At 29.5% G+C, this 26,379-nt stretch overlaps 1 protein-coding gene across 1 annotated transcript; it reads left to right on the plus strand.

The window, feature by feature from the left end:
* The first annotated feature begins 1,895 nt into the window (after positions 1–1,895).
* LOC129972341 (toxin-like protein 14) lies at positions 1,896–19,257 on the plus strand. The gene is made up of 3 exons (XM_056086445.1): positions 1,896–2,054; positions 5,633–5,741; positions 18,928–19,257. The coding sequence occupies exons 1-3, from the start codon at positions 1,952–1,954 to the stop codon at positions 19,067–19,069; spliced, it is 354 nt and encodes a 117-aa protein (XP_055942420.1). The 5' UTR covers positions 1,896–1,951; the 3' UTR covers positions 19,070–19,257.
* Positions 19,258–26,379: the final 7,122 nt, after the last annotated feature.

A 26,379-nucleotide genomic window follows, 5' to 3' on the forward strand; every position in this document is an offset into this window, starting at 1 on the left:
TTTCTAAAATATCCTTGTGTTTCCCTTGTCTAAATCGGCGCGTGTAGAGAAATCCCTATCGAAATCTCATTGTATATAAACACTGTGAAAAATATTTTCCCTATCAATATTTCATGTTATATAAGACCAGGGATAATTAATTTCACTCTCTTGTTTACATTAATCTGTTCTTGTATTGCGCTGTGAGCGGACGTGCCTTGTCCGCGCCTTCTTGTACATAAACATGCGTGCCTTCCGGGATGCAATAAATCGAACTGAATAATTCATTCTTCCTTTCTGTCTTCGAAACTGCCTTCTGCTTCAAAAAATAAATGTTTACATATATATATTTTTAAAATTTTCAATTCCAATTTTTCTAGCTGGCAAACAAAGTTTTGGAGCTCAACCGATTTTGAGATGAAAAAAAAAAAAAAAAAAAACTATTTGCTTTCTAACTATCGACGCATGCGTAATCTGATAGTCTCGTGATTGTTTCAAACCGGCTTAAACTGGTTAATGCCTTAAATTAATTAAGACAATTCGTAAGAATTCAGAGAATGAATAATTTGGATATCAAGTTGTAACTTTAGTTGGTGATAAATCGCCAAATGTCACAACCTTCTGCATTATTTTCTAATATCCCTGAAAGCGAAAAATCGATGCCTCAAAAGCGATAAATCGCCAATTTGTTGCATACGCATTTTGAAGCTTCAAAACCCTCAAACCAAAACAAAATTATGCTCTCCCATGATAACAGTTATTATTATTTACATCATTAAAATGCATTTGAAAAGAATAACTAAAAACTGTATTTTTAGATGAACCTGAGAGATGTTTATTGATTTATTCTTTGAGATGTTGCATAAATTATAAAAATTATTCTTAAGACTTTAAAACAAAGACTTTTAAACCGAACGACTTTGTTTTCTGCATTCATATTTTAAAAAAATGTTTTTGTCTTATTGAAATTTAATCACTTTCACTTTAATTTAAAGCTGAAATTTTATGGGAACTGATAGAAAATACAATGAACAGATATATATATAGAGATATATAATACAATGAATAGAGCGTCTCAAAGCTTATACAAATTATCGGTTATATAACAGTAAAAATCTGAACCTAGAAACATTTTGTTGAAGAAGCTACTAAAAGACAAAAATAAATTATTAATTTGAAAATTTTATCTAGAATTAATCCGGGCGAACCAGCTGGGCGCCAAAGGTGATTAATTGTTAATCAATTCAAATCTTCCCTAACCAACAAAGTAGAAATTAAAAATTGTAATTTATACACTTTTAAGCCAGTCTAAATATTTGAAATTCTCAAAATCCAAGGCCCAATCTATTATTTTTCGCTACTGGTCTAGGCGGTGTAGCCTTTTATTTCATAAAAAAAGAACATAATATTGAAAAAAAAATCATCATCTATTACCCATTTAGCCCTTCTGCTTCGAGCGATATCGCAAAATAAAACTGATTAAAGTCCACCACCTCAACAACTGTTCTGATTTCGCCAATTATTTTCGCTACTCTGCGAACATAACTAATAAATTAGGATATCCAATGCTCATTCTGGAAATATCATTTAAAATTGCGTTTTTATTTGAAGTGCTAAGATATAGCTCAATGTTAATTAACATTATAGATTATTATTGATTAGATTAGTATGGTGGCCGAAGAATTGGGAGTTGAAGGCGGCAAGTTTTAAAATAAACAAGTAAATGCGAAAACAAGTAAAAAAAGAAGTATTTTTGTTTTCTTTTTTTTACTCTAATCATTGCCCTTGATCCACACGTTTGAACACAGGAAACGTTTCCTTATTTTAACCATTATCTTTCTAAAACAATTTCCGAAATGTAGCTATTAATGACAGGAAATTTCCCTTCCTGCTTGATTAAATATTGCCTTTTCGCACCATTTGACTTCAGATCTAGCAAGAGAAAACAGTCTAAACCAAAGAGTTTAACATCATGAAAAGATTCAATATTTTATTTCCACTGACTGCCATTTTTTTAGTATTTCTCGCTCTCGCTGATGCCTATGAGTACACTGGATACACAGATACATCAAATGGTAAGTTCAAATTTTACATATTAATAAGTTATTATTTTCCATATTAATCGATGGCTAGCCAGCTATTTAGGACCTCTGACTCAAGAAGGACACAAGCAAGTCTATTAAAAAAATTGCTATTAGCTTACTTGACAAATAATTTTGAAAAAATATAAATTTTAAGAATTACAAAATGTTAGGATAATATTAGGATTTTGTAAGGATCATACTAAGACAAATGTAATTAGTAATCTGCTTTACTTCGTTCATTTTATCATTGCGTGTTTATAAGCATCGAGAACTTGAGTAGTGTATACAAATCCGGATGGGAACGGAAACATAAATCAAAATTAATAACATATACATACTGACAAAGTATATTTGAAATGAGTATATTTAATTTAAAATTAGTTAAATTTGAATCCAAATCCATAATAAATTATTAAAAACTAAAACATTATCACAAAATTAATAAATAAAAAAAATTACTCTAAAATTATCATTAAGAAATTGATTTAGTTAAAATGTGTAGAAATGTGAAACTAAATTTGCAGATTTGTCAAAGAAGCAGAGTCATAATACAAAGTCTAGGGGCGCAAAATGCCTAATCTGCCATTCTTCATAGCTAAATAAAACGCTGTAAAAAATAGGGCATATTTCAATCGTTTTACAGTTCGGCTTTTCGGTCGAATTTTGATAATCCAGATCTCCATTTACTAAGTAAGTTTTAGAAAATAAATTTTTCAAGAAAATTCAATTCGAAATATATGTAGAGAAAGAATTGTAATCTTTAAAAAATTCGCATTTGAGATTATGACGAATTTCACAGCTTCCGAACTCCCCGAATCTACCCCTTCCAACAAAAAAAAAAAAATAAAAAAAAATGAAATTATATTTGCCTGTGAACACAATAACTCAAAACACTTTCAACTAGTTAAATGAAATTCGTTAGATGGTTTCTACCTCTAATTTGTAGATTTCTTTACAATTTTAAACGAAATCCATTAAGGTGAAGTATATTATATTTAATATACTTCCGCTGATAATTCATATAATGCCGCTTGTAATTTCATATACTTAAATATATGAAATGTAGTATGTAATTGTGTAATTACATTTGCAGTTTTGTGACAAATTTTGTCTTTAACCGGGAGTGGGTGGGGGAAATCCTTCTAAAAACACATTTAGTTCTTGTGTATTGACAGCGTCTCAGCGAATAATCATCAAAGATCATACTCTAATGGGCTCTGTCGTAATTATTGTTCGCTAATGGCATGCGGTTAATAAAGCACAAGTACATTTATTAGACAGTATGCGAGAAAGTTTCATGAAGACTATTTCGCAGGTTTGAATTATGTCTATCTATATGAGAACGAGATAATTTAATAACGGAACAAAATAAGAAGATAAAATACAATATATAATCTATCCATTAAAACCGTAAATCTTTGTCAAATTTTGAACAAAATCTATCAGTAGGAAATCTAAACCATCACGGGGCATGCGAAAAATAATTTAAAAACACTGTGAACAAAATAGAAGGAATGCGGCATATGGGTTTAATAGGAATTGTACATGAATTTTTATCAAATTCTTGACCGAATCCTCCAATTTGTTTATTGTTTATCAATATCACAATTCGTGTGTCTGTGAGCACGAGCCTCAAAACCTAAAAAGCGGCGTGTAGTGTGTGTTGAAAATTTGTAGGCCACTGTCGGAGTTTTAACGAAACGATCAAAAGAAAAAGACACTGAGTAAAACTCATTCAGTGGACAATAGTATGTCGAATCTATGCTTAAGACGGGTTATATTGCAGACGTATAGGGGAGAATATTTTCACTTGGTTTAAATATTTTCCGCTACAAATTCAGAAAATCATCTCTCTCTCTCTTTCTATACCTGCTTAAGAAAACGCGGTACCCGAAATTTTTTTTGTCTATAGTTTTCACAAAATCTGCTTTGTAGTGTAAACTGAACAGAAATTAAAATTTTTATATTTTTACTATTTAGAAATTTAAAGTTTGAATTTTTTAAAGTTTACCTAAATTAAAATTTATCAGTCTTTAAAAAAATGCTTCCTCTCATTCAATTTTAATATTTGTCAACCAAATATTTTTTGAAGAGTACTTTTAATAAACTTACTGGAATCAGACATCCGATTTTGAAAATCTAAATTAGTTTCGGAGCAAAAAATATTGAATCAACAATTTTTGTAATGTTTTAGAAAATATAAGTTTTTTTTTATACTTTCTGTATTTTTTTTAAATTCAAATTTATATTTTTAAAAGTCGAGGAATAGTTCCATTCAGGGACAAAAATTTTCTATCCAATAGTTACTGCATTAATGCTGTGATCTTTTCTCCGATTTTTGCAAATTTTAAAAGATTTAACTAATTAGCTATGATTTGTAAGGAAATAAATAATTTAACGATCTCACTGCATAGAGTCACAACGCAATAACGCCACGTAAGTGCATGCAATTTTCTAGCAATCTATAAATTAAAAATAATCAAAGAAACAAAGAGCCTGTCTCCCAATCTCAATTTCTGATTTAATTTTACAAATTTTTATCTCACATGAAAGCCTATGGCCCCTAAAAATTTCATTAAGAATCATCCTTATTTGCTTACCCCACAGTTCGAGATCAGAATATTTTGATAATATAAAACGAATCATAATATTACTCGTGATCGCCTTAAGCGCCATACACAGTAAGAGTATGTCAATTGGAAGAATTATTGTTTGTACGTGAAAGTTATAAAAAAAAGTACACTTATTATCAAACTACGACTCCTATGTATTATGATGTATTTAAGGTAGCAAAAATAGAATTTTATCTAATTTATGAATAAAGTTTAAAAGTGGATAAAAGTTTCATTACTACGGAAGAAATTTATAAAAATTTGTAATTTGAAAAATGGTTTGTAGAAACAGAGTTCTAGGAAAATCTTTCATATCGATCTCCAGAAACATTAAGAAAATTTTTTCAACAATCATGAAATAAAATTTCTATTTTATTCAGTTTTAAAATTAAAAAAATTTGAAGAGATAAAAAAATTAATAAATTCTATTTAAAGGCTTCATTTAATTCCTGGTTGTTGTACTGTACTAAGAAAAGTATTGCTAGCGTCGAAAATTTTGATCTTGACATTTTAGAGGATCTTCAGTTCAAAAAAATCAATTATGAAATTATATCTGACTGCCCATCTCATTGTTAGAAAATACGATTATTTCAACAAACAATTCGTTAAACAAATGACATACAATATGTGGTCTTTATATCAAAGCTTTTCATCGATATCAAGTTTTTAACAAAATGCATTAATAGATTTTCTATGTATATGAGAATACATTAGTTCAAAACTACATAAAGTTGGGAAATAGAATTTGAAACGTTATCATATATATATTTATATATAAAAATACAGATTTTTATCAAATTTTGAGCCAAATTCTTCTACGGAGAAATTATTTCTGTACATATATGTGAACAAAATAATTTTAAAACCATAATAAATAAATAGAGTAAAATATAATGCGTTTGTCAAGTGAATAAGAAAACATTATGTTGATTCGTCTTAAAAACTTTTTTTTTTCAGGTTACTGCGAGGACGAACGTTTTGGAAGAATCCCTGTAGGAGAGACGTATTATGATGATGACGACTGTGAAAGAATCATTTGCTCTAATGGACATTACACTGGACAAGGGTAAATTTCAATGTCTTTTTAATCCGTCTTGGGGTAAATTGAAGAAAGCGGTACAGTTGGCAAACTGTAGTTTCTAAAATGCGATAAGCTGCTAAATATGGTAGCCTAACTGTATTCTGTAGTTAACATTTAAGGAGTTTTCTACAGTTGGCACGATTTGACAGAAATTGGTCAAAATTCTATACTTAATCTGAGCTCACAATGATTAATATCACAATGAAACGTTTATTTTAAACTAGCCGCTTCTGGCAACCAGCATGTTCGCCCAATTAATTTACCTTTTAAGCTCTTAGATAATTAATTTGGAATGTTTTTTTAATTCACTTTATTATTTGATACAACTGAAAAGTATGAATTCCATTGAATCAGTTTACTGCAAATTGAAACGTATATATGTTACAACATAAAAGAGGAAGCGAAAATCCTACCTACTACAGACTTAATAATTGATAAAAGCACGCAATTGAATCTTTGATAGATGGGTTTGAATTCCATCATAACATTTAAAACTTTATTAAATAATGTGTATGAAATTGAATTAAAAATATTATTAAAATCAAGTGAAAATTGCATGGAAATAAAATTGATATTAATACAAAGGCATGTTTTAGTCTTAAGAGATACATTTTTGTAAGATAATTATTTTTGAAGAAATGAACTTTAACTTCCCTAAATCATATTAATCATCTGACGACGATTAAGCCTATTTTTGTGCTCAAATCTTCTGTTTGAAGCATATTTCTTGATTTCTTTTATGTCTTCTTTCCTCTGACTGAGTGAGTTATTTAATGACTGGACGTGCCCTCTTCAGAAGCTTTCGTTAAATATCATTATGAACTTAAATCGTCAAATGAAGCAGCTGAAATTCATATGATGGTTTCTTATACATTATGTTCGTCTGTCTGTGACAAAGATAACTCAAAAACGCTATCAAATTTTGAACAAAATCCGTTCAGAGGAAGTTTGTCTGTCCAGCTGTCCGAATATAGATTAACACGATAATTACAGAATAGAATAATGGAAGAAATTCTGTGTACAGAATTAAAATCTATAGTACAGACACTTATCAGTTTTTGAGCCAAATGTAACAAGGACTGGCCGTCTGTCGGTCTGTACTTTAAAAAACATGTGACAGCGATAATTCAAAAATACAATGATTTCATTACATCAAATTTGGTATGGGATTTTGTGACAAGTGAAGTTTTGTGTCCAATTTTTATTTCAGTCGGTTGAAAAAACATGTCTAAAACACAAATTCCATTTTTGGATACCAATAATGCATGTCAGTCATTAATCGTAAAACAACTCGCCAAGGAGAAATGCTAGATTCACGCCAAAAGTTAATATTTCTTAACTATTGTGCGTCAAAGCGATGTAAGAAGTTCTCTAATATGACAAGTTTATTAGAGAGTATGCGAGAAGATTTTAGGGAGACCACTTTCGCTGGTTTTAGAAGAAAATTATTTAAAGTCATTTATTTGTCTTAGCTTCAAAATGTGTCGAAAATAAGACACAGTATTATGAAATAAATTTGTAGCTCGCGTAGCTACTGCCTTATCAAGGGAATGCTTCTTAACACAGGATGCAATTATTTCCCATGCTTTCAGCATCTCCTTTATTTAGTTTGAATGTTGTTGCTTTGTTGCGTATATTATTTCTTCTGCTCCTAATCAAATCTCCTCAGCAGCTTTTTTGCTACGACACAGAACTTTTCGATAGTTCTGGCTATATTCTTCCAGCTTCCAATTTATCCTGCGCATCAATTGCTCTGGTTTCCTCAACTTTTTGGTGCGATTCCTTTTAAAGTTTCTATTTTTTTTTTTTTTTTGCTTGGTAGTTTGTAGCAATTAATGTTTTCAGAGCACCAAAAATAAAATTAATTCAATAAAATTAAAATTGGTTTGCATTATGAAATTAATACAAATAATTTGATGAGAGAGCCAGGTTTTAACCGAAGACGTCTAATTTATAGCAATATTCAAAATTGGTCTCAAAAATATTTTATATAGTATTATTTACAAACAGCCAGAAAGCCAATTAGACGCCAGAGATTCCAAATTGCAAAAATATGTAATATTAGTAATAAAATGTTTCATTTATCATTATTTAGGCCCGCATTTTCAAACTTAGCTGTCCTTGTTCTCTAAGAGATAACCAGTTTATAATTCATGAATAACAGAAAGAAAATGGTGCTTATTTAATATTGGTCCTAGGTGCCATTTTATGTAGGTATACCTCCGATTCTAAAAGATGATCGCACATCGTACATTTTATCGCGAGGCATGAAAATTAAATAACATATTCGCATTGAAAAGAAAAACAAATGTTTAATGTAATGTATTAATGAACTTTACTGAATAATCATGTTCTTAAAAAATGAGTGTTTACTTTTTTAAATATAATTTAGACAATTTGCAATTGCAGGCAGAAAATATAAGCATATTTCTGATAAATTGAACAAAAAAAAATTAGAGGAGAAATTATTGTAAGAAGATAAATTCCCTTAAATGTTTTTAAAAACCAATATGAACAGCAATCTGAAGAAATGCATGATTCACAGTTACTTAAAACCAAAATAGCGGAAATGAAATTACGACATCTATTAAAATGATCCTGATCTTCACAAAGCCAGCTGTTGTTTTAATGATGAGAAAAGCAGACCAGAAAACTGAAGTATGGAAAGATAATTAAAAAACAAAGGGTTATTTTTGTCAGGATCGAATAAAACTCAAGATTCCAAGAGCCACAATCTAAACAAATGACGAAGACAAAAATTATCATATCAATGATCCTGGAACTTGATCTTAAAATAAATGGTGAATTCACTATGACTATCATACAAAACGGCGTTAATTATAATTTTCCTAAAGATAAAAATAACAAAAGTTTTTTTTGGAAGTAATTATTTTAGCAAATTAACAAAGGTGAAAGTCAAGAAAAAAGATGATTACTCTATTCAAAATTCAAAGATATAATATGCTTTTAAATTATTCTTTCCAAATACTTCTTTCCTGTATTTTATTGGATTCAAGTGTTGGGTACACATAAATTCGGTATCATAAAGTCATGAAAGCACAAAATATCATTTGCAATTTATTACAACTTGAAAAGAACTTGGAAACATTTTTGACAGAGAACATGAAAAAAAGATTAAAAACAAAACACAGCTTTTAATGTATTTGTGATTGAATATCGTCTGCAGTTTTATATTTATCATAGCATAATTTATTGTTCCAAAGAAGTTGCGATGCTCTTTGTAAAATATCTAAATATAATTTCTTAGATCTCATAGAATTGATCTAAGAAATCGACCCAAACATGAAACAACATTTGAATATTTTACAACAAATGCTGTAAAGAATCAGCACAACGTCTTTATTTATCGCATAGAATTATAACTCTCTCTAATAATAACTCTTTCCACTAATTTCAGCATTAGTGGAAAGAGATAACTAATTCCACTAATTTCAGCATTAGTGGAAAGAGATAATAAATAATAAATCCAGAACTTTGCAAATTTTATTAGATCGCACTCCAAACCTGTCCATCAAGAACATTTTTCTGTTATTCTTCATATGTTCTGATAGACAATTCTGAAACTTATGTGAGTATATGCAAGAACGGTCTATTTGGTTTCAAATAAGAAAAAAGAGTTTTGAATCAAAATTGAAAGCATATTATAAAAAGTAGAATTGATCTGGTAAATTGTCGAAGAAAACAGTTTGGTAACTGAGCTTATATGGGAATGTTATAAGCAGGTGTCCTGTACTTATCCTGCAAAAGAGTTCCCAAGCACAGTATATCTCTGTGGAATCTATAATTTGAATTTAATGCGTGGAGAAATTTCAAAATCATATTCTCTAACATAATTATGTTGGGGAATTTTGCAAAGCACATCTTTGTAAGTTCTATGATACTCTGGAATATATTAACCTCAAAGAGTTACATCCATTCCCATAGAAGGTATCTGGAGCTTGGTAATTGATTAATAATGGCAACAGGACGAGAATTATTGTTGAGCCCTCGCAGCCGTCATCGACCATGGTACATCTCCACCCCCACTGTCACCATATACATCAAGGCGGCGAGAATTAACCGTTGTACCAGCAGCCCCTCAACTCCATATTTGGAATGGCTCTCGATGACGGACGCTGTGACATAATACGATTTTTTTTCATACATTTCGATAATATTCACAAATTAATTGAAAGTGATCTTTTTAACCGTTTCAAAAAAAATGTCTTTTTTTCCCAAGACTATATTCATCGCATTAATTTGTTTAAGGAAATCAAAATTCATTGTTGATTTTTGCCTTCCAAGATCCCGATATACAATATTAATTAAGAAAAGCGCCATTTGTATTTGTTTAGATTTAGAAGTTTTTTAAGTCCTCAAGTCTCAAATTTTCAAATTTCTAAAGATTAATCTGCTGTAATTATGATTATTATTATATTGTATATAATCATAAATAAAATTTAAAAAAAATCGAGCATCAAAACATTATTAGATAACACATTTAGTATTAATATTTTGGATGCAAAATGTATATTACATTTATTTCCTAAAAACAGCGAAAACGAAGAATTTTTAAATGATTTCAATCATTCACAAAGTATTGATTAATATTTTAGTTTATCTCTACTTTTAAAAGCATAAAATTCCTTTTTTTTTTTTTTTTTTTTGTTAATTTTTAAATGAAGAGCAAAAAACTGGTCAAATGAAACTGAAAAACAATACATTTTAATGATTTACTAATTACAGTGGCGGATTTTGACAACGTAAGAACACAGGCACTAAATTATTTTGAGGCCCCCTTTTATGTAAATTCTATTTATATTAAGAAAGTAATATGAATTAAACTTACTTTAGCTTTGCGCTTACTTTTTAACAATTTATACATTATATGTATATATCAAACAAATGAAAAATGTTGCAAATTTTTTACAAAAAAAAATTGTTAACATAAAAGGATAAAATGACAATTCTATTCAGTAACTATTAGATGTAAATATTATTATTTACATTTCTTCCAAACTTTGAATTGGTATAAACAGTGTCAACATCCTTTGACCGAAGGATTGAATAGTATTTTCTTTTAACAATGCAGATAATAACAAAAAGAAAAGATACAAAATTTTCCCTTCTAAGATTTTTTAAAATAATACTTAGAAAAATTTTAAAATATTTCTTTAAAATATTATTTAGTTGAAGGAAAATTGATTAGTTAAATATTTTTCTCCCACCCTTCTATTTGATGTTCCGGAAATCGCAGTTGCACCTTGTTAATTTTTAGTAAAAATACATATTAAAAATAATTAAATTACTTATACTAGTTTAAAAAATATTTCAAATATATTATTAAATTTATTACTGCTAAAAATAATAATTAAAAATTATTTAATAGACTTAATTATTTATTTAAATATTATCGAGTAATTTAAATATTTTTCAATAAAAGAGTTTCTAAAAAAATGTTAAAATAAATTGAAATAACAGAAATATTTCTTTTCCTGTTACCGCCTAATAAAGACTAAATTATGAAACAAAATTTTAAAAAATTACGCATTTTCATAAAGATCCACGGGTGGAACAATATAGAAATATTGAAATTATTACTTTAAAATTTGATTAATCTGTTACATATTTAAGTAAAACCATACAGCTATCAATTGAAGAAGATTAAAAATAAAATAGAATATTTACAATAAACTACCGCTATAATTACCACAGGAAAACTAATAAAAAGCATTAACGTGTTATTTTGATGATAGTTTTAACACCGAAAAATTTGTAAGTTATAGTTATATATTTAACAAATTGCAAATATTTCAAGATTTAAAATTTAAGTTAAGCTAAAAAAGCTTTCACTTATAAAGGTTTAAATGATATAATTGCAAAACACAACATTTTATGCCAATGTATGTTCTTTATTGTCATAATAACAATATGCTCTTCTCTGGTTATTAAACTTATAATTAAATCGTTTTAAAAGATTCAAGGAAATTAACTTATAAAAAAAGAAAGATTTAATATGTATCAAATGTACGATTAATGAAAAAATATTTCACCGATTTATACCAAAATCGCAGTAATTGTTTTAATTATCTTATTATTTCCGACAGTTAAAATTGTTACATTAGACAAGAAATTATCTCGACATACATATTTATAACTGTTTCGATATCCATTTCAAATTGAATTGATATTCATACTTAAAATGTTAACGATATTCAAATAAATTGAATACACTTTTCTATTTTATCATGAACATTTATTATTAATTTATATTTGCAGATATTTCTTAGAAATAGTTTTTAAAAAATCATGTGTTTATAAGAAAATAATTAATACAACAAATCTGTGTAAAAAATGACTTCTTACCTCTTTCAAAACAGTTTCAGTTTTAGCTATTTTTCAATGATTCGCATCGCCTTTGTTCTTATCGTTTAAATTTTTGTTCTTAATCTTGTGTTCCTAACTTTTTGTTCTTAATCTTGTGTTCCTAACTTTTTGTTCTTAATCTTGTGTTCCTAACTTTTTGTTCTTAATCTTGTGTTCCTAACTTTTTGTTCTTAATCTTTTCTCCTAAATCTTTATTCTTATTCCAGTCTTGAACAGTTGGCAACCGTTAGAAACGGCAACGGTTTGTCCAATGGGAGTTGAAACCATAGAGTGAAATAAATACACTGCATTTCCCTCGGACATTAATTTAAGAGGGTGCTAACCCCCTTTTATCATCATCAAATTACAAGACTCTTTCAGCTCTTAAATGCACTCCTGTGTATAAAGAAGAAATGCTCACGTTACCACAGTTTCTTTTACTATCAATATTTCTGAACATTATTAAAAAAATTTTATTCGCCAAGTGCACACATTTTACTTAGGAGAACGAACACACAAGAGAGTCAGAACTATATATTTTTTCTAGCATTATATAGCATTGAATTCAAATTTAAAAAATAATTAAAATGAAGCCTTAAATTTTTCTGCAGAATGATAATATATATATATATATATATATATATATATATATATATATATATATATATATATATATATATATATATATATATATATATATATAGTTTTTAAAAACACTTAGACTTCCTATTTAAAGATGCACTTTTTCTGATACATTCGATATGCTTTCAGAATATTTAACGCCGGCAAAAAAAGCATTTTTCAACGACATAAAAAAACGATTTTAAAAAAGTCCCAAGACTCCCTCCACCCTCGAGGAATGAAGTGTTTGCGTTAAATTATGTTCTTAAATTTCCTGAAACAATCTATGATTTGAATATTGTAAATATTAAAGCGTCAAACATAACACAAACTTATTATACACAACATGTATTTGATTATAACGCATTTATACTTCAAAATTCCAGAATGAATATGTAATTCTCTAGATTTAAATACATATCAAGTACCCATCCCCTGAATCTAAATAGTATTTGCTAAAAAGAAAAGAGGAAGTAAAAATTTTCGTAATCTAGTACGAGAAAAAAAAACTAATGATTTTTTTTAAAAAAGAAGCACAACAGAAAAGGTTAAATCAGCGACTTTAATTGTCAATTCTTTGGCTTTAATAAATGTGTGCATTCCTATAACTGAGTTCACTTTAATAAAAATTCCACCATTTAGCTAACAGTAATTCCTCTTCTGTTGAGTAATAAATATCATTCGCGTGATTTTTGTACCAAACTAATAAAATTTTGCAGGGGTTTTTTTTGTATATATATTTTGATGAAAGCTATTGCATGAAGTGTATTTTTTAATTGCTTTTTTTTTATGTTGGAAATAAATCCTAAGAATAATGCTTCATTTTTTTTGTTAAGTATGTTTTCATAAAATTTCAACTGGTTGAATTCATATAGTTATATATTTCTTATTTAATATGGAATTTTTTAAAATAAGAAGCCATAAATGTTTTCTTTTATTTAAAAATATTAAATTAATAAAATAGCAAGTCACAAAATTAAAATTATCATTTCATTTTATTATATTTTGCTATCAAATACGCTCAATTTTTTAAAAAAAAATTAACACATACAGAAAACTATAGAATGAATTCTCTTTAAATTATTAAAAAAATGGCACTGAATAAATATTTACGATAGCTGTAAAAAACAACATTTTAATTCTTAAAAAAAAAAAAAAAAAAAAAAAACCGACATTTGTCTCAATGCTTGAAAAATGTGTATAGAAGTTGGCATCTTCAAAAATTCAGCAAAAAGAACATCTCGCGAGAATAAAATACTTTAATGGAAATGTAGACGACAGAAAACGAAAATACACAGAAATTTCTACAAAACAATGTCATCCCTCGGCCTAAGGTCAAGAGTGAGGTCAATATCATACCCTTTTGTGGGTGCAGGGAATGGCACTGACATTTCTTGTAAAGGGGGATTCTTTTATTTTTTAAATCTTATGTTAGTTGAGAATTGTTGACTTGTGAGTCGGTTAGCCAATGAAAGAAAAATGGATCTCATGGATCTGCAAACAAATTTGAAATAAATCATGAAAGAAATATTCGGAAATTTGACAGAAAGTTCATTTTAATTATAATGCATATGAGTACACTATCCTAGTAAATCAAATAAATAAAACACAGTTGCTCATTTGTTCCCGAAAAAAAAAAAAAAGCATTTACATCGTCCCTCGTCCCGGTATGCTTATCTCCCTCAGTTAATAAGAATATTCAAATCATATGATTTTGCTAATCATTTTGCAATTTATTTGGAACAAATAGTTCTAATATTTCGGGTTTTTTTTTCAAGATTTTATAGTTTTTTTATGTTTTAGAAATTTCTTGAATATCACTACTTTTCCAATTATTATTTTTAGTTTTTCCATTCATAGTTATTTCCATCTATGCTTGAATTTATTCCTTTTCATTAAGTTTTTTTTTTCCTTTTTTTTTTTTCTAAGTAAAAGGAGGGAAAAATTTTGAACAAATTTGCAATGAAAAAAAATTGCTGCCGATTCAGCATTACGATATAGGTTTTGAGGGCCCCCCAGATCTCAAGTCAGTTTACCACCTCCAATGCTGTGCGGAAATCCCGCCACTGACTAATTAGAGTTATTTTTAACCTTTTTAAAAAGAATTTCGAACTTTTAAGAATGAATGTAAAAAATTAAATCACAATCTATTCTCATCTATTCTTCTCTTTAAAGAATAATTGTAGTTTTTTGTTTGTTTTTTATTAAGATACATTTAGTATATTAACACGAATTGTAATTCTTTTTATTCATTTAATACAGCTGGTTGATAAATGTTATATTTCAATGCCAATTTAATTAAATTAGCTTCGTTATGTTTAAGCAAATTATTCTTACAAGGGAAGGGCACGGGGTTGAAATCTGAGTTCGGGATGAGATTTAGTATAAGTACACATTTAGAATGTTCATAGTATACATTTAGTATACATTTATACAGTATACATTCAGAATGTTCATTCAGGAAAATATTAAAACGCAATGGCCAGTCAATTTCGAGAAAATGGTCCTCAAACTTTTGGTAAAGCTTATATACTGATAACTTGACTCACATCCCGACTATCACGTCCCGTCCCGCAACATATTAATCAAAACTATCTGTAAATCGTAAATTAAATTTAATTAGTTTTTTTTTTTTAAATGCGCCGGTATTTATAATTTTTTTAAATTTTAATTTTATTATTATGTATGTATTTTGATAATAAATATTTATTTTTGGATAAAAAAAATTAAAAACATATTAATTAAAAGTATTTGTAAATTTTTAATTGAATAAGAATTATTTTTAAAAAAAACCCCATTCGCAACCAGATTCGAACCCTTACCTTCCGCGTATGAGAGGGTTACCTAGACAACCACGCCTTTGGGATAGTGGAGACGTGAGTGAAGTTATCAGTATATAAGCTTTACCAAAAGTTTGAGGACCATTTTCTCGAAATTGACTGGTCATTGCGTTTTAATATTTTCGTGAATGAACATTCTAAATATATACTATCATTATACTAAATCTCATCCCGATCAACTCAGATTTCAACCCCGTGCCCGCCCCCCCCCCCATTAATATAAATTTTTGATTATGAAACTGGTTATTTCTGAAAGGCATCCTATGGAATAATTATTCTTATTATGATGACTAAGTAAAAAAATATTTAAAAAGTACTTTTAAAAAATACTAAATAATGAAAATTATAAATATAAATGAACATAAATATGAAATAATACAAATAAATATAAATTCTCCTTCATTAAATAGCAATTAATTTTAATATGAATATTATAACTTTGCAGACTAGCTTTTAAAGATTTACAGAAATAAAAATTACTATCACCGACGTTCAGAGAATATTTAGAATTTAAATATCTAAATATGGAAACAGCCCCTTAGTAGAAAGTTTCAAATATCTCCCGACGTAATCATGGTATATATAAAAAAAATTTTACCCAGGGCCATTTTTCCATGGTAAATATATTTATTTTTCAATAAATGGTAATATATGAAAGGGTAAATATATGAAATCAAAAAAAGGTGTTGCCATTTGAAATTTCAAAGTAAAATTCTAAATATGCATACAATTTCCTATGAAAATTTTTGGTTCAGCATCTTTTAATGTTCCTTATTACTTTCAAAATGTTACCTTCAGTTTTCATATAGGATGATTGACAGCAGAATAAAACTGAGTGGTTTTTCTTTTTACATGAGATTCATTAATGCGTTATGTTCTAAAATTTTCCAAACAAACTCGAGCAGTCAGTTTAAATTCTCTTAAGACTGTCGATTTCCTACTTCATACTATTAACTTTAATCCTGTTTATTAAAGAATTTGAGAAAGAATTGTGACTGTCGGTCTCAGTTTGCACAGACTTTTGCTTTTGTTTGAATTAGCTTGAGATTTAGTCACTTCTAATTCAAGTTTTAATTCTTTTATTTTAGTTTTTTCAATCTCAAAAGTTTTAATACTTGCTCCTTCACCAGACATTTTTTTATGAAAATCATTATTAATGTAACAAATTTCTCATCACCTTTAAGCGATTTTTTAACAAGATATTTAAGTTCACTCATCTTGACTTCTAGTGGAACATCATCGCACAATTCTTCAACAATCGCGTGAGGTCATCCTTGAGGCATTTTTAAAATATTTTCTCCACATTTCACTATCGCCACAAAAATGAAAGATTGCATAAATTATTCACAATGATAATCGGTAATCCAGTAAATGCTATAATCACAGGGTAATTCCTCCATCGACGGCCCAATGAATAATGTGACAGCCCAGTTAAAAAAAAATTAAAAAAAAAGAACACGCTCTCTTTTCTTGTTCTAATTTTCACTTCTCTGTTAACAGAAACAGAAGCTAAACGCTCGGTACAACAGCATGGCTTGCATATAACACTTAAAAGTTTGGTACACATGTGGCGCCTTCTGTGTAATTCAGTACTTTTTGCATTGAGCATGCGCCAACACCGTTGTCACTCTATATTAAAGTGACATCGAATGAAATATTCTAGTTTGAAACAACGACGGTGGAATTTGAGATACAAGTGAAGTTAAAATAGACTAAATGTTATTAAAGCAGGCTTAAAATATATTGAATACAAGAAAAAAATCTAAGGTACAGACTTTTCATGAACTTCGAATTACAAGAAGCTCAATACTATCACAAGTTTTTTTAAAAAAGCTGACTGTCTTAATATTCTTTAAGACTATTTCGCTTTTCTGAATTCTGTTTACCTAAATGATTAGTTTTTCTTTTAAATTTAAGTTTCCTATTTTTTATATTCAGAAATTGTATACCGTGTAAGATATTATGTTTTATGCATAGTATAGGAAATTTACATAAAAAGTATCATCTTTTTCTTTTTTTTTTTCTTTTATTATCTAATAATTTTTAATTATCCGACAATGACTTTCCTATTTGATATGAGGAACTGAGACTAATGATGCATAAAATTTTATCATAAATTTATTTGTTTATCCATACTGTAGCAATACTATTGTGATAAAAAAGGATCCGGTATGCTTCATTTAAAATACATCTACAATAGATATCGTTCTGCAAACTTTTATTAAACATTTTTACGACTTCTTTAAAAATCTGACAATAGTCAGAAATTAATTTTGTTTTATCGTCTGAAAATAAATTGGTTTTTTATGAGATAAGAATTTTCACTTCATTAATTTTCCGAAACGGCGAGTGCTACTGAGTAAAGAACATGAATTACATTTAGTTTTCGAAAATAAATTTCTGCTACAAAGGTGTTTGAAATATTGCAAAAAGCTTTGACTCTTTATCAAAAACTGCTGTATTTAATAATTATCTCAATTTGTTATGTTAACCAAATGTTTAAAGATTGTTGAGAATCTGTCGTTGATGACCTGCGATATGATAGTGCATCCACTTCGAGTAATGATCAAATATCGATGTCAAAGAATTGGTGATTGAGGATCTTTGTTTGACAATAAGAGACATCACTGAACAAGTTCTTATATCATTTGGTTCCTGCCCAAGAAATTTCAAGAGATCTTTAGGATTGCGTCACCTTCCGAATTTTCCTTAAGCCTTTGCAATTCTTCCAAAAACATAATGTGCTCAAATAGCTCGAGATATGCTTTTTCAAAACAATTCTTTTCTAAAAATTAAAGGCATCTTCAAAGTCATTAAAAAGTCAAGGTAATTTTCTGCTTTCTTTGATTCTTATGATGTTGGGGTTATGAATTCCTCTCAACTAGCCAAACAGTCATTATTTGATTCCGTTTGTGTGAAGCAATTCTTCGAAAACCGGCTGAAATGTGGAGATAGAACTCATGGGTTTTGTATAAAGCGCCTTCTCATAGTGCAATTAATATTTACGAGTTTTTAACTAAATATTTAACAAATCAAACTCCATAAGTTCTGTATTCACCTCATATGGCACCGTGCGACTTTTTATATGTCTTCATAATTACCGTTCCGAATCCACCAACTTTACAAAGGAAAATTCGCTACGAGCTTAAAAGGGGTTCCACAAAAATACTTGGAAAAACGTGCAGACCAGTGGGAGGAGTTTACTTTGAAGAAAATGCTATAAAATCTGATCAATAAATTGATAATTTGTGTTTCATGCCAACCCTTCCGAGTATTTTTTGATCACATTAGTACGTCATATTTCAATATGATAAAATTTAATTTCATACTTTGTTTTCCTATAGGTGTGGTCAATCACAATTAATGGGAAACCCCAATTGTCGTCTGGTTCGAAGACCTGGACATTACCCGGACTGTTGCAGATCTGACGTTGTGTGTGATGAAGGAGTTGATCCGAGCAATGTCGTCATTACTTCTGTGGGATAATGCGATGCCACTCCTTCTGTATTCAAGGCTGAACAAGATTTACTCCAATTTGACAGCACTAGATATCACCAAAAAGATTGTTTTCTTATTTCTTGCGGTAAATAATTATACGCTATTTACTATATATATATTGGATTCTACGCATTTTGCTGATCAACTTCTTCAATAAATCACTTTTACTGATTTCATTTTGGGTATGATTGAGAATGATTTAAGACACATCACAATATTATATTCGTTTTTATAATAATTTTCTTCATATGACGACGGGTTATATTAGAGGTTAGAATTAAGATTAGAGTAAGCTCTCTGAAGATCCTTAATCAATGTAAGTTTTGAGAGCCCTTCCAAACTTCCAAAAACTAAACATTTATTTAAAATTGATTTAGATTTAATATCTTTATTTATTATATTAATATTTTTTAAGTAATAAATATCACAAGAAGCTGAATTAGCAAAAAATTTAACTGCGAATCTCATTCAAGCGATTTGAATACAATATGTTTTGTATATATATAAAAAAAAAGGAAAATAAAGTAATTTTAAATAAAATGGTAAGCAAATTTTACAAATAATCAGATATAAAATTCTCGAGAAATGCGACTTTAAATCAATCAACAAACTACAAATCAAATGAAAGCACAAAATTAGATAAACTTGAAAATACAGCAAAATTAATCTGACAGTTGCTTACTTTGCCTATCCGACAATCTAGCCCTGTTAAGAATACGACATGGTAAACCATCGCCTTAAAATAATAGATAATGATTTTCGACAAAAAAAAAAAAAAAAAAAAAGACAGTGGGAGTGGGTTTCCAAAACTCTATCGCATATTCTAAAATAAAGAGTTATCCCATAGAAAACCTTGCATGAAACTGGTATACAATAGTTACGAAATATTAATCTTTGGAGTGAATATTGCATTTTTACTGAATCTATCATGCCATCTTTGGCGAGTTATTTGGCGTTTAATCCCTGGAATGCAGTGAATAATATCTAAAAATAGAATTTGTAATTTAGACACGTTTTCTTCAACCAATTGAAACAAAGGTTTCACACAAAACTGCATTTGTAGTCACAAAATCCCATATCAAATGTAATATATTTAAGTCATTGCGTTTTGGAGATATCGCGCTTATATGTTTCTGAAAGTACAGATCAGGAGACGGCGAACCCCTTGTGACGTCTCTTAAGAGCAATAATGGTTAACAACCTTTTAGTGCAATATTTTTTAATAAGTAATTAATTGCACACATCACATACACATATATAAAGATATAAAGTAGTTTCAGCATTTAAATTTGTTAACAGGAGGCCATATTCCTCGAACACATCACAGACACCGTTTACCACACAACACCATTTTCACATCACTCCATCACGCCGTCTTTCGATCTGGTGTTTTTTCGAGTTCGTTCATAGAGGGCGCTAGTCAGTACACCCTCCATGGATTTGGCTCAAAATTTGACATTTGTCCACACTATAGATGTTAAACTGTGCACCGAATTTTACCTCTCTAGATCTCTTCGTTTTGTAGTTATCTTGTTTAATTGCAGTCGAACAGCCGGATAGACAGACTTCCTCTAAATGGATTTTGCTCACAATTTGATAGAAATCTATAAATTTGATGTAAAGACCGTATAGCAAATTTCATCCATCTAGCTCAAAGAGTTTTTGAGTTATCTTTCGAAAAACAGACAGACGCACATTTTCGAAAAACGTATTAAATCCAGGTGTAAAACATGGAATTCGCCAAAATTTCGAGTTCGTTTGTTTGACGATTACTATACTTTTTTTATACTATGTATACTAAAAAAAAGAGAATGCTTTCACATTATTTCACGTACAGTAGAGTCGATTACACAGAATAAATGGCAAATGAAACATCCGGATAAAAAAATTTACGAATAAACCATTTATATATATAAAATTGAAAAAAAGAACAATATTTAGAATTTACTTAATTTATCATTGGTTAAAATAAGGCAGTTCATTCATCGACTTCGTCTTTTCAATAGCGTTTCAATGAACACATAGACTTTTCTCTGCATTAATTTTTTGAGCAGCTAATGTGTTCTTGGAATTCTAAGTATCAAGAATTACGACATTTTGTAACCGCAGAGTTATGGTTTACTTTCCAGACGGTATCATGCCCTCTTCTTCTGCATGAAACGGTTTATTTTATATAACCTACGAAAATTGTCTTCGTTTTCAAATTTCATTTACAACTAAGTTATTGATTTATGTGACCAATCACACACAGCTTCCTCGTAAGCATTTTCACACTATCTTCAAAAAAAAAAAAAAAGTATCCTGGAATATTATCAAAGTCCACCGACAGAGGGGGCAATGGAGATATAATGATGATCCTTTGGTACTTTTCCGTTAGCCGGACGCCAATTGTGAACCAAACGCGAATTTGGCGGAATTCTACATTATTTGGCGATTTTTCTCTTGCGCCCGGCTAACGGAAAAGTACCAATCCTTCTCTCAAATTTTCGCCACTTCATTCTTAATCATTTAGTTGAATAATCCATTGTGTAAACGGGATATAAAAGTATTTTCAAAATCTTTAAAAGAATTTTTTTTTTCTATGTAACCTATTTTTCTGGCTTGTACACATTTTAAAAGAAATAATTACCCTCATCACAGTAAAAATTATCCTAGAATCAGGAAACTTTGCTTCTCAGTTAGGGCTATTTTAAAGTTTACTCACAACAAAATCCAGAAATAGGATCCGACTGTCAAATTACAAATTTTACAATTCAATAACAGGAATGCGCATGGCCGTCGCTATATGATGGTGAAGTGTCCGCTTCCGAACCATTAGGTTTCAAGTTCGTGACTCTATTAAACCGAAGAACTGTTGTGTAACCGGGTCTGGTGCAGGTTAAATCCATCGGGCCAAACGTCCTCCCGCTGGTGCGTGTGGAAGTTTGAACAGGAAGGTGCCTGCTCAGGAGTCGCTCTCATCATCTGACAGCAGTTCATAATTACGAGATCCGTCCCAAAACAGATCTAGTGTTGCTTTAAAATGGGACGTTAATATGACTGAACAAAAGCGTGTTATTTTTACAACGCAGCAACTTTTTTTAAATAACATTTTAATATTTTTCTTTCTACATTCATCACAAAGGTTTTACATGTAAAATATTATAGCATATGGGATGTATTTAACAGTGAGAAAAGCATTAAAGACTTACAAATAGTGTAGTTTCACATTCATTCGCAGATATTACTTCGCATAAGATAAAACGAAAGAACTTTTAAACTGTAATAAGTAAACATAATATGACAAATCAAACTTAACCACAAATGGGTAGACGTTTTGATTTATTGGAAACTATGATAATCCAGCTTTTGACGTAAGTCCTAATATTAGTACAGATGAATTCAGGTTTTTCGATATATTTTATCAAGATTGTTTATTATATGATGCAGAACTAATTTTTTTGACTTTTTGCTTTGTATCCCAAAAATTATATAATTTTGACAGTCTGTTCTGAACCATGATTTCACGAGTATATTATTTAACAAAGCGAAATATATTGAAAATGCTTTCACATACATACTAATAGAGTTAATACAATTTTTATCAATCTATTCACTTCATTAAACTTCAGAAACTAGTGAAATGTACTGTTGCAGTTATAATAATGTTTTCCGTTTAGATGAATCTGGCTGCCGTTCAAAAACACGACACATAGTACACAGACAGATTTTTAAATCTTATGATTTGCTGACACGCCATATTCTGTCTTCAAAAATATGGGTGACTGTGGTATAAAGCCGAAGATTTTGCCCAACTGTGTGCAGGGCTCAGCTGTTTATGTGTCCACAATAAATTTTGTAATGATTCTGCTGAAATAAAAAAAAAAGTTGCTAAATAAGGAAAAATTGTCAAAATTTCTTCTCGAAGAACATTTTCCTCTGAAGGTATTTTTTTGCACCGACGGTGGGAAGGGGCGGGGTGCATCATATTCGATAGGAAAGCTTCCTTGGGATCTCCTGTGGCATCACCCCTGCTTATGACTTTCTGGTAATATTTTCTCCTGAAGAAAATAAAAAATAAGAAGGAAAAAAGTGGATTTTTCGATGATGGGGATTCCGCTCACGGATAAACAATATAAAATTTTAAGTCCTTTCCATAAGTTTGTAATTCTAGTCTTCTCGAATTAAAAAGCATTTCGCCAATTACACATGGAGTAATTGCATAGAACAATGGCGGTTTTCAGATTAGGGGATTAAGTCCGCTGTCATGGAGTGAGGCGGTCGATTAAAAAATATTTTTAGGGAAGCTGCCTGTTAATCTGCTTGTTCTTTATTCATTTGGTGAACTTAGTCTCATAGTATCGAGGAAAATCTTAATTTTTAACTAAATTGCAGATACCCAGTCAATAGCCAATGAGAAATGACCTAGTGGTATCTAGTATAATCTACAGCAATAGAAATGTAAAAGTTACGAAGCTCTTTTGTTTTGTCATGTTTTCATTTGTAAATACTATGGCTGACATTAGTCATCCATTTTCTTTTCATACTGTTTACTCGCTGCACATTTATTTTCTGTGCATGAATAATTTTCATTCATTTCCCGTAAGCATGGCAAGAACTATTCGACTGAAGTCTGTAATCAAAGATTGTTTCATATAGTCTTATTCATCTTCTCTTGATGCCAAGCAAGTTTGTATTTTCTTTCATATATTACTTTCATGCTTCTCTCTTTATTTCCTCATACAAGTATTTAAACTGAGCAGAAAGTTATATATTTATGATTTGCAATTTATATTTGACTGCTGGGGTCTGGTAGAAATGTTTCGGCTTTAGGACTATAAACCTAATTTGATCACAGATTTGCCGCAATTGTGGCTTGGTGTTCCCTAAATAAGACGTCGAAAGAGAAAAACCCTTTCGCAAATGCAGCATGGAAGTTTGGAAAAGGAGTGTTGGTGAAAGTATTATCCTCCTGATCAAAGCATAATTGAAATTTGTTACATCAAAGCAGCATATTAATATAATTAGGGAAAATCCAAATCTGATACATTGGGTGCACGGTGAAAAACTCCAGCTATCTCACTAAGGGATAATGATGCTTTATTCTGTAGGAATATACAATAGCAAAATGCAGTCAACGTGCAGTAAACAGTCGAACAGGAAGCAAATTGCTTTTAAACAATCGCAACAGCACAAAGAGAACTCGCTGGAGACAACATTCCGAAAAGAGACCGCTCAATTAGTCACCTCTCTCTGTTCGCCTGCTGACTCTAACTCCCGGGTTTTATAGCTTTCCTAAAATAGCATCGAATGATCTGGAACAAACGTAAGATCTCGAGTCCTAATGTAGCTGTCGCCACGATTCTCCAAAATTCTAGGCAGATGTGAAACTTGAGAGCTCAGAAATTCAAATTTTATTTTCTTGGACAATTACATCTGTCCTTTTAAGATGAAGCATTTTAAGAATGATTTTTAAAACAGAATAATCTAAATTATGATGGATGTTGAATTAGCTTTCCCGAGCGAAGGTATTCCTGTGTCAAGACAATAAAAATAGCAGTGTATGATTGATTTCCAAAGCTTTTGTGAAAACTGATTTTGCAAAAATTATTAAAACTAAAAAAAAAAAAAAGCAATAATTCAAACAAATTTGGTATTATTGCTAAATCAGCTAAAATCCAGTTTTTAATTAAATTTCGAACTAAAAACTTGTAAAATCTTTTCTTGGTGGGCCTCTAATACCCAAAAGATAAATTCCCAAATTTCATGCTCTTAACTTCACTGGTTTTTGCTGCTCGTTTATCAGGGCATACCTTTACATGCCAAGAGAGACAAATAAATAAAGATAAAAAAAAGTTTTTTAAAAAATAAAGTATTTTTATTAAAAAAAATTGTTATAAAATGACAGAATCTGAAACCGAAAAAATAAAAGCTTCGAAATTTTGTTATTTCTCAATTAAAACTTAAAATTCGGCAATATTGGTCCAATAAATAACAATTTTCAAATGAATAGAGACATTCAGAAAACCTGAAAGAAATCACAATCATTGAAAATTCACGCCTTCAAATTAAAATTTATCCAACTAGATTTTACACAATTAATTACATATGAATATTATACAGTAAAATCCATTTAATAGGTCTTTCAAGGGATTGTTCCAAAACAACAATTTAATGAGAATTATGATCGAATGAGTAACGTACTATAAAGAACCTTCACTGTAAATGTCTTAAGAACAACTTTTCCCATTTTCGATACAGCTCTTTTGCTTACCAAATTCATCTAGCTGTACTTTTTTAATAGCACATACTTAACATGCAAAATTTAAATAAACTCTTTAATATCTAAAACACTAAAAATTGAAGTCCGAACGTTGTTCGAATCGCAATTGCCTTTTCGAGATAACTATTCCAGCATTTTAATAAATGGTAACGTTAAGAGGAAAAGGGAGGGGGGAGGCTCATTAAATATTTTTAATATGCATTGTGTATATTTCACATTGGATTCATTTTTGGAATTCTTCCCTTTTTGCTGGTTCTCTTTCTTGATACATCCGGTAAACAAGCCTTTTCGATCATGCTTCCGAATTATAGTATTTTAGGTATGGTAAATAATAATAATAAAAATTGGAGAAAAAAACATTCTCCACACTTCTCAAAAAAATTAAGCACTTTTAAACTGCTTAAAAATGGTTTTCAAATTCAGGCACTTTTCATGTTACAATACACTTTGGAAAACTTATGACTTCAAGTTAAAATCTCATCATATTCGATTTAGCGCGATGGACTAGCAACCTTCCACAAAACAATTTAGTATAATGCAATAGTATCCCTCCAAAAAGTCATTCAAGGGATTGCTCTAAAACAATATATTAATGAGAATGGTGGCTGAATGTATAATGTACGAAAGAAGCTTCACTGCAAATGTTTTTATAGCAGCTTCTACCATGTTCGATATATCTCTTCGGCACATCAAATTCATCTTGATGTATTCTTATTTTCCATCGATAGGATCAATCTGTGCTTTCCTCTTTAATAACACATAAAAGGTGAAATAAACTTTTACCAGGCATAACTTAAATAAATTTTTCAAACATATCAAACATTAAAACTCCTTTTAGCATTGCAAAAAATTTTTTTCAAAAAAAAATTTAGAATGTTTTTCGAATTACAAGTATGACAGTACATATTTCATACTACCTCTTCCAGATATCTATTCAAACAAGTCAGTTAAGATCAATGCACGAGAAAGAAAGAGCGGAGAAAAGTTATCTTGCGTTGAAACCCCTGGATCTATTTCACTCTGGATTTCTTGTCTG

This window comes from Argiope bruennichi, chromosome 6, assembly GCF_947563725.1.
Source record: "Argiope bruennichi chromosome 6, qqArgBrue1.1, whole genome shotgun sequence".
In the NCBI taxonomy this organism is placed as follows: domain Eukaryota; kingdom Metazoa; phylum Arthropoda; class Arachnida; order Araneae; family Araneidae; genus Argiope; species Argiope bruennichi.

Excerpts from the sequence above, each read along its gene's own strand:
- LOC129972341 (XM_056086445.1), top strand. The coding sequence starts at position 1,952 with ATGAAAAGATTCAATATTTTATTTCCACTGACTGCCATTTTTTTAGTA. Across the intron at positions 2,055-5,632 it reads ATACACAGATACATCAAATG|GTTACTGCGAGGACGAACGT; the intron begins GTAAGTTCAAAT and ends TTTTTTTTTCAG. Across the intron at positions 5,742-18,927 it reads GGACATTACACTGGACAAGG|GTGTGGTCAATCACAATTAA; the intron begins GTAAATTTCAAT and ends GTTTTCCTATAG.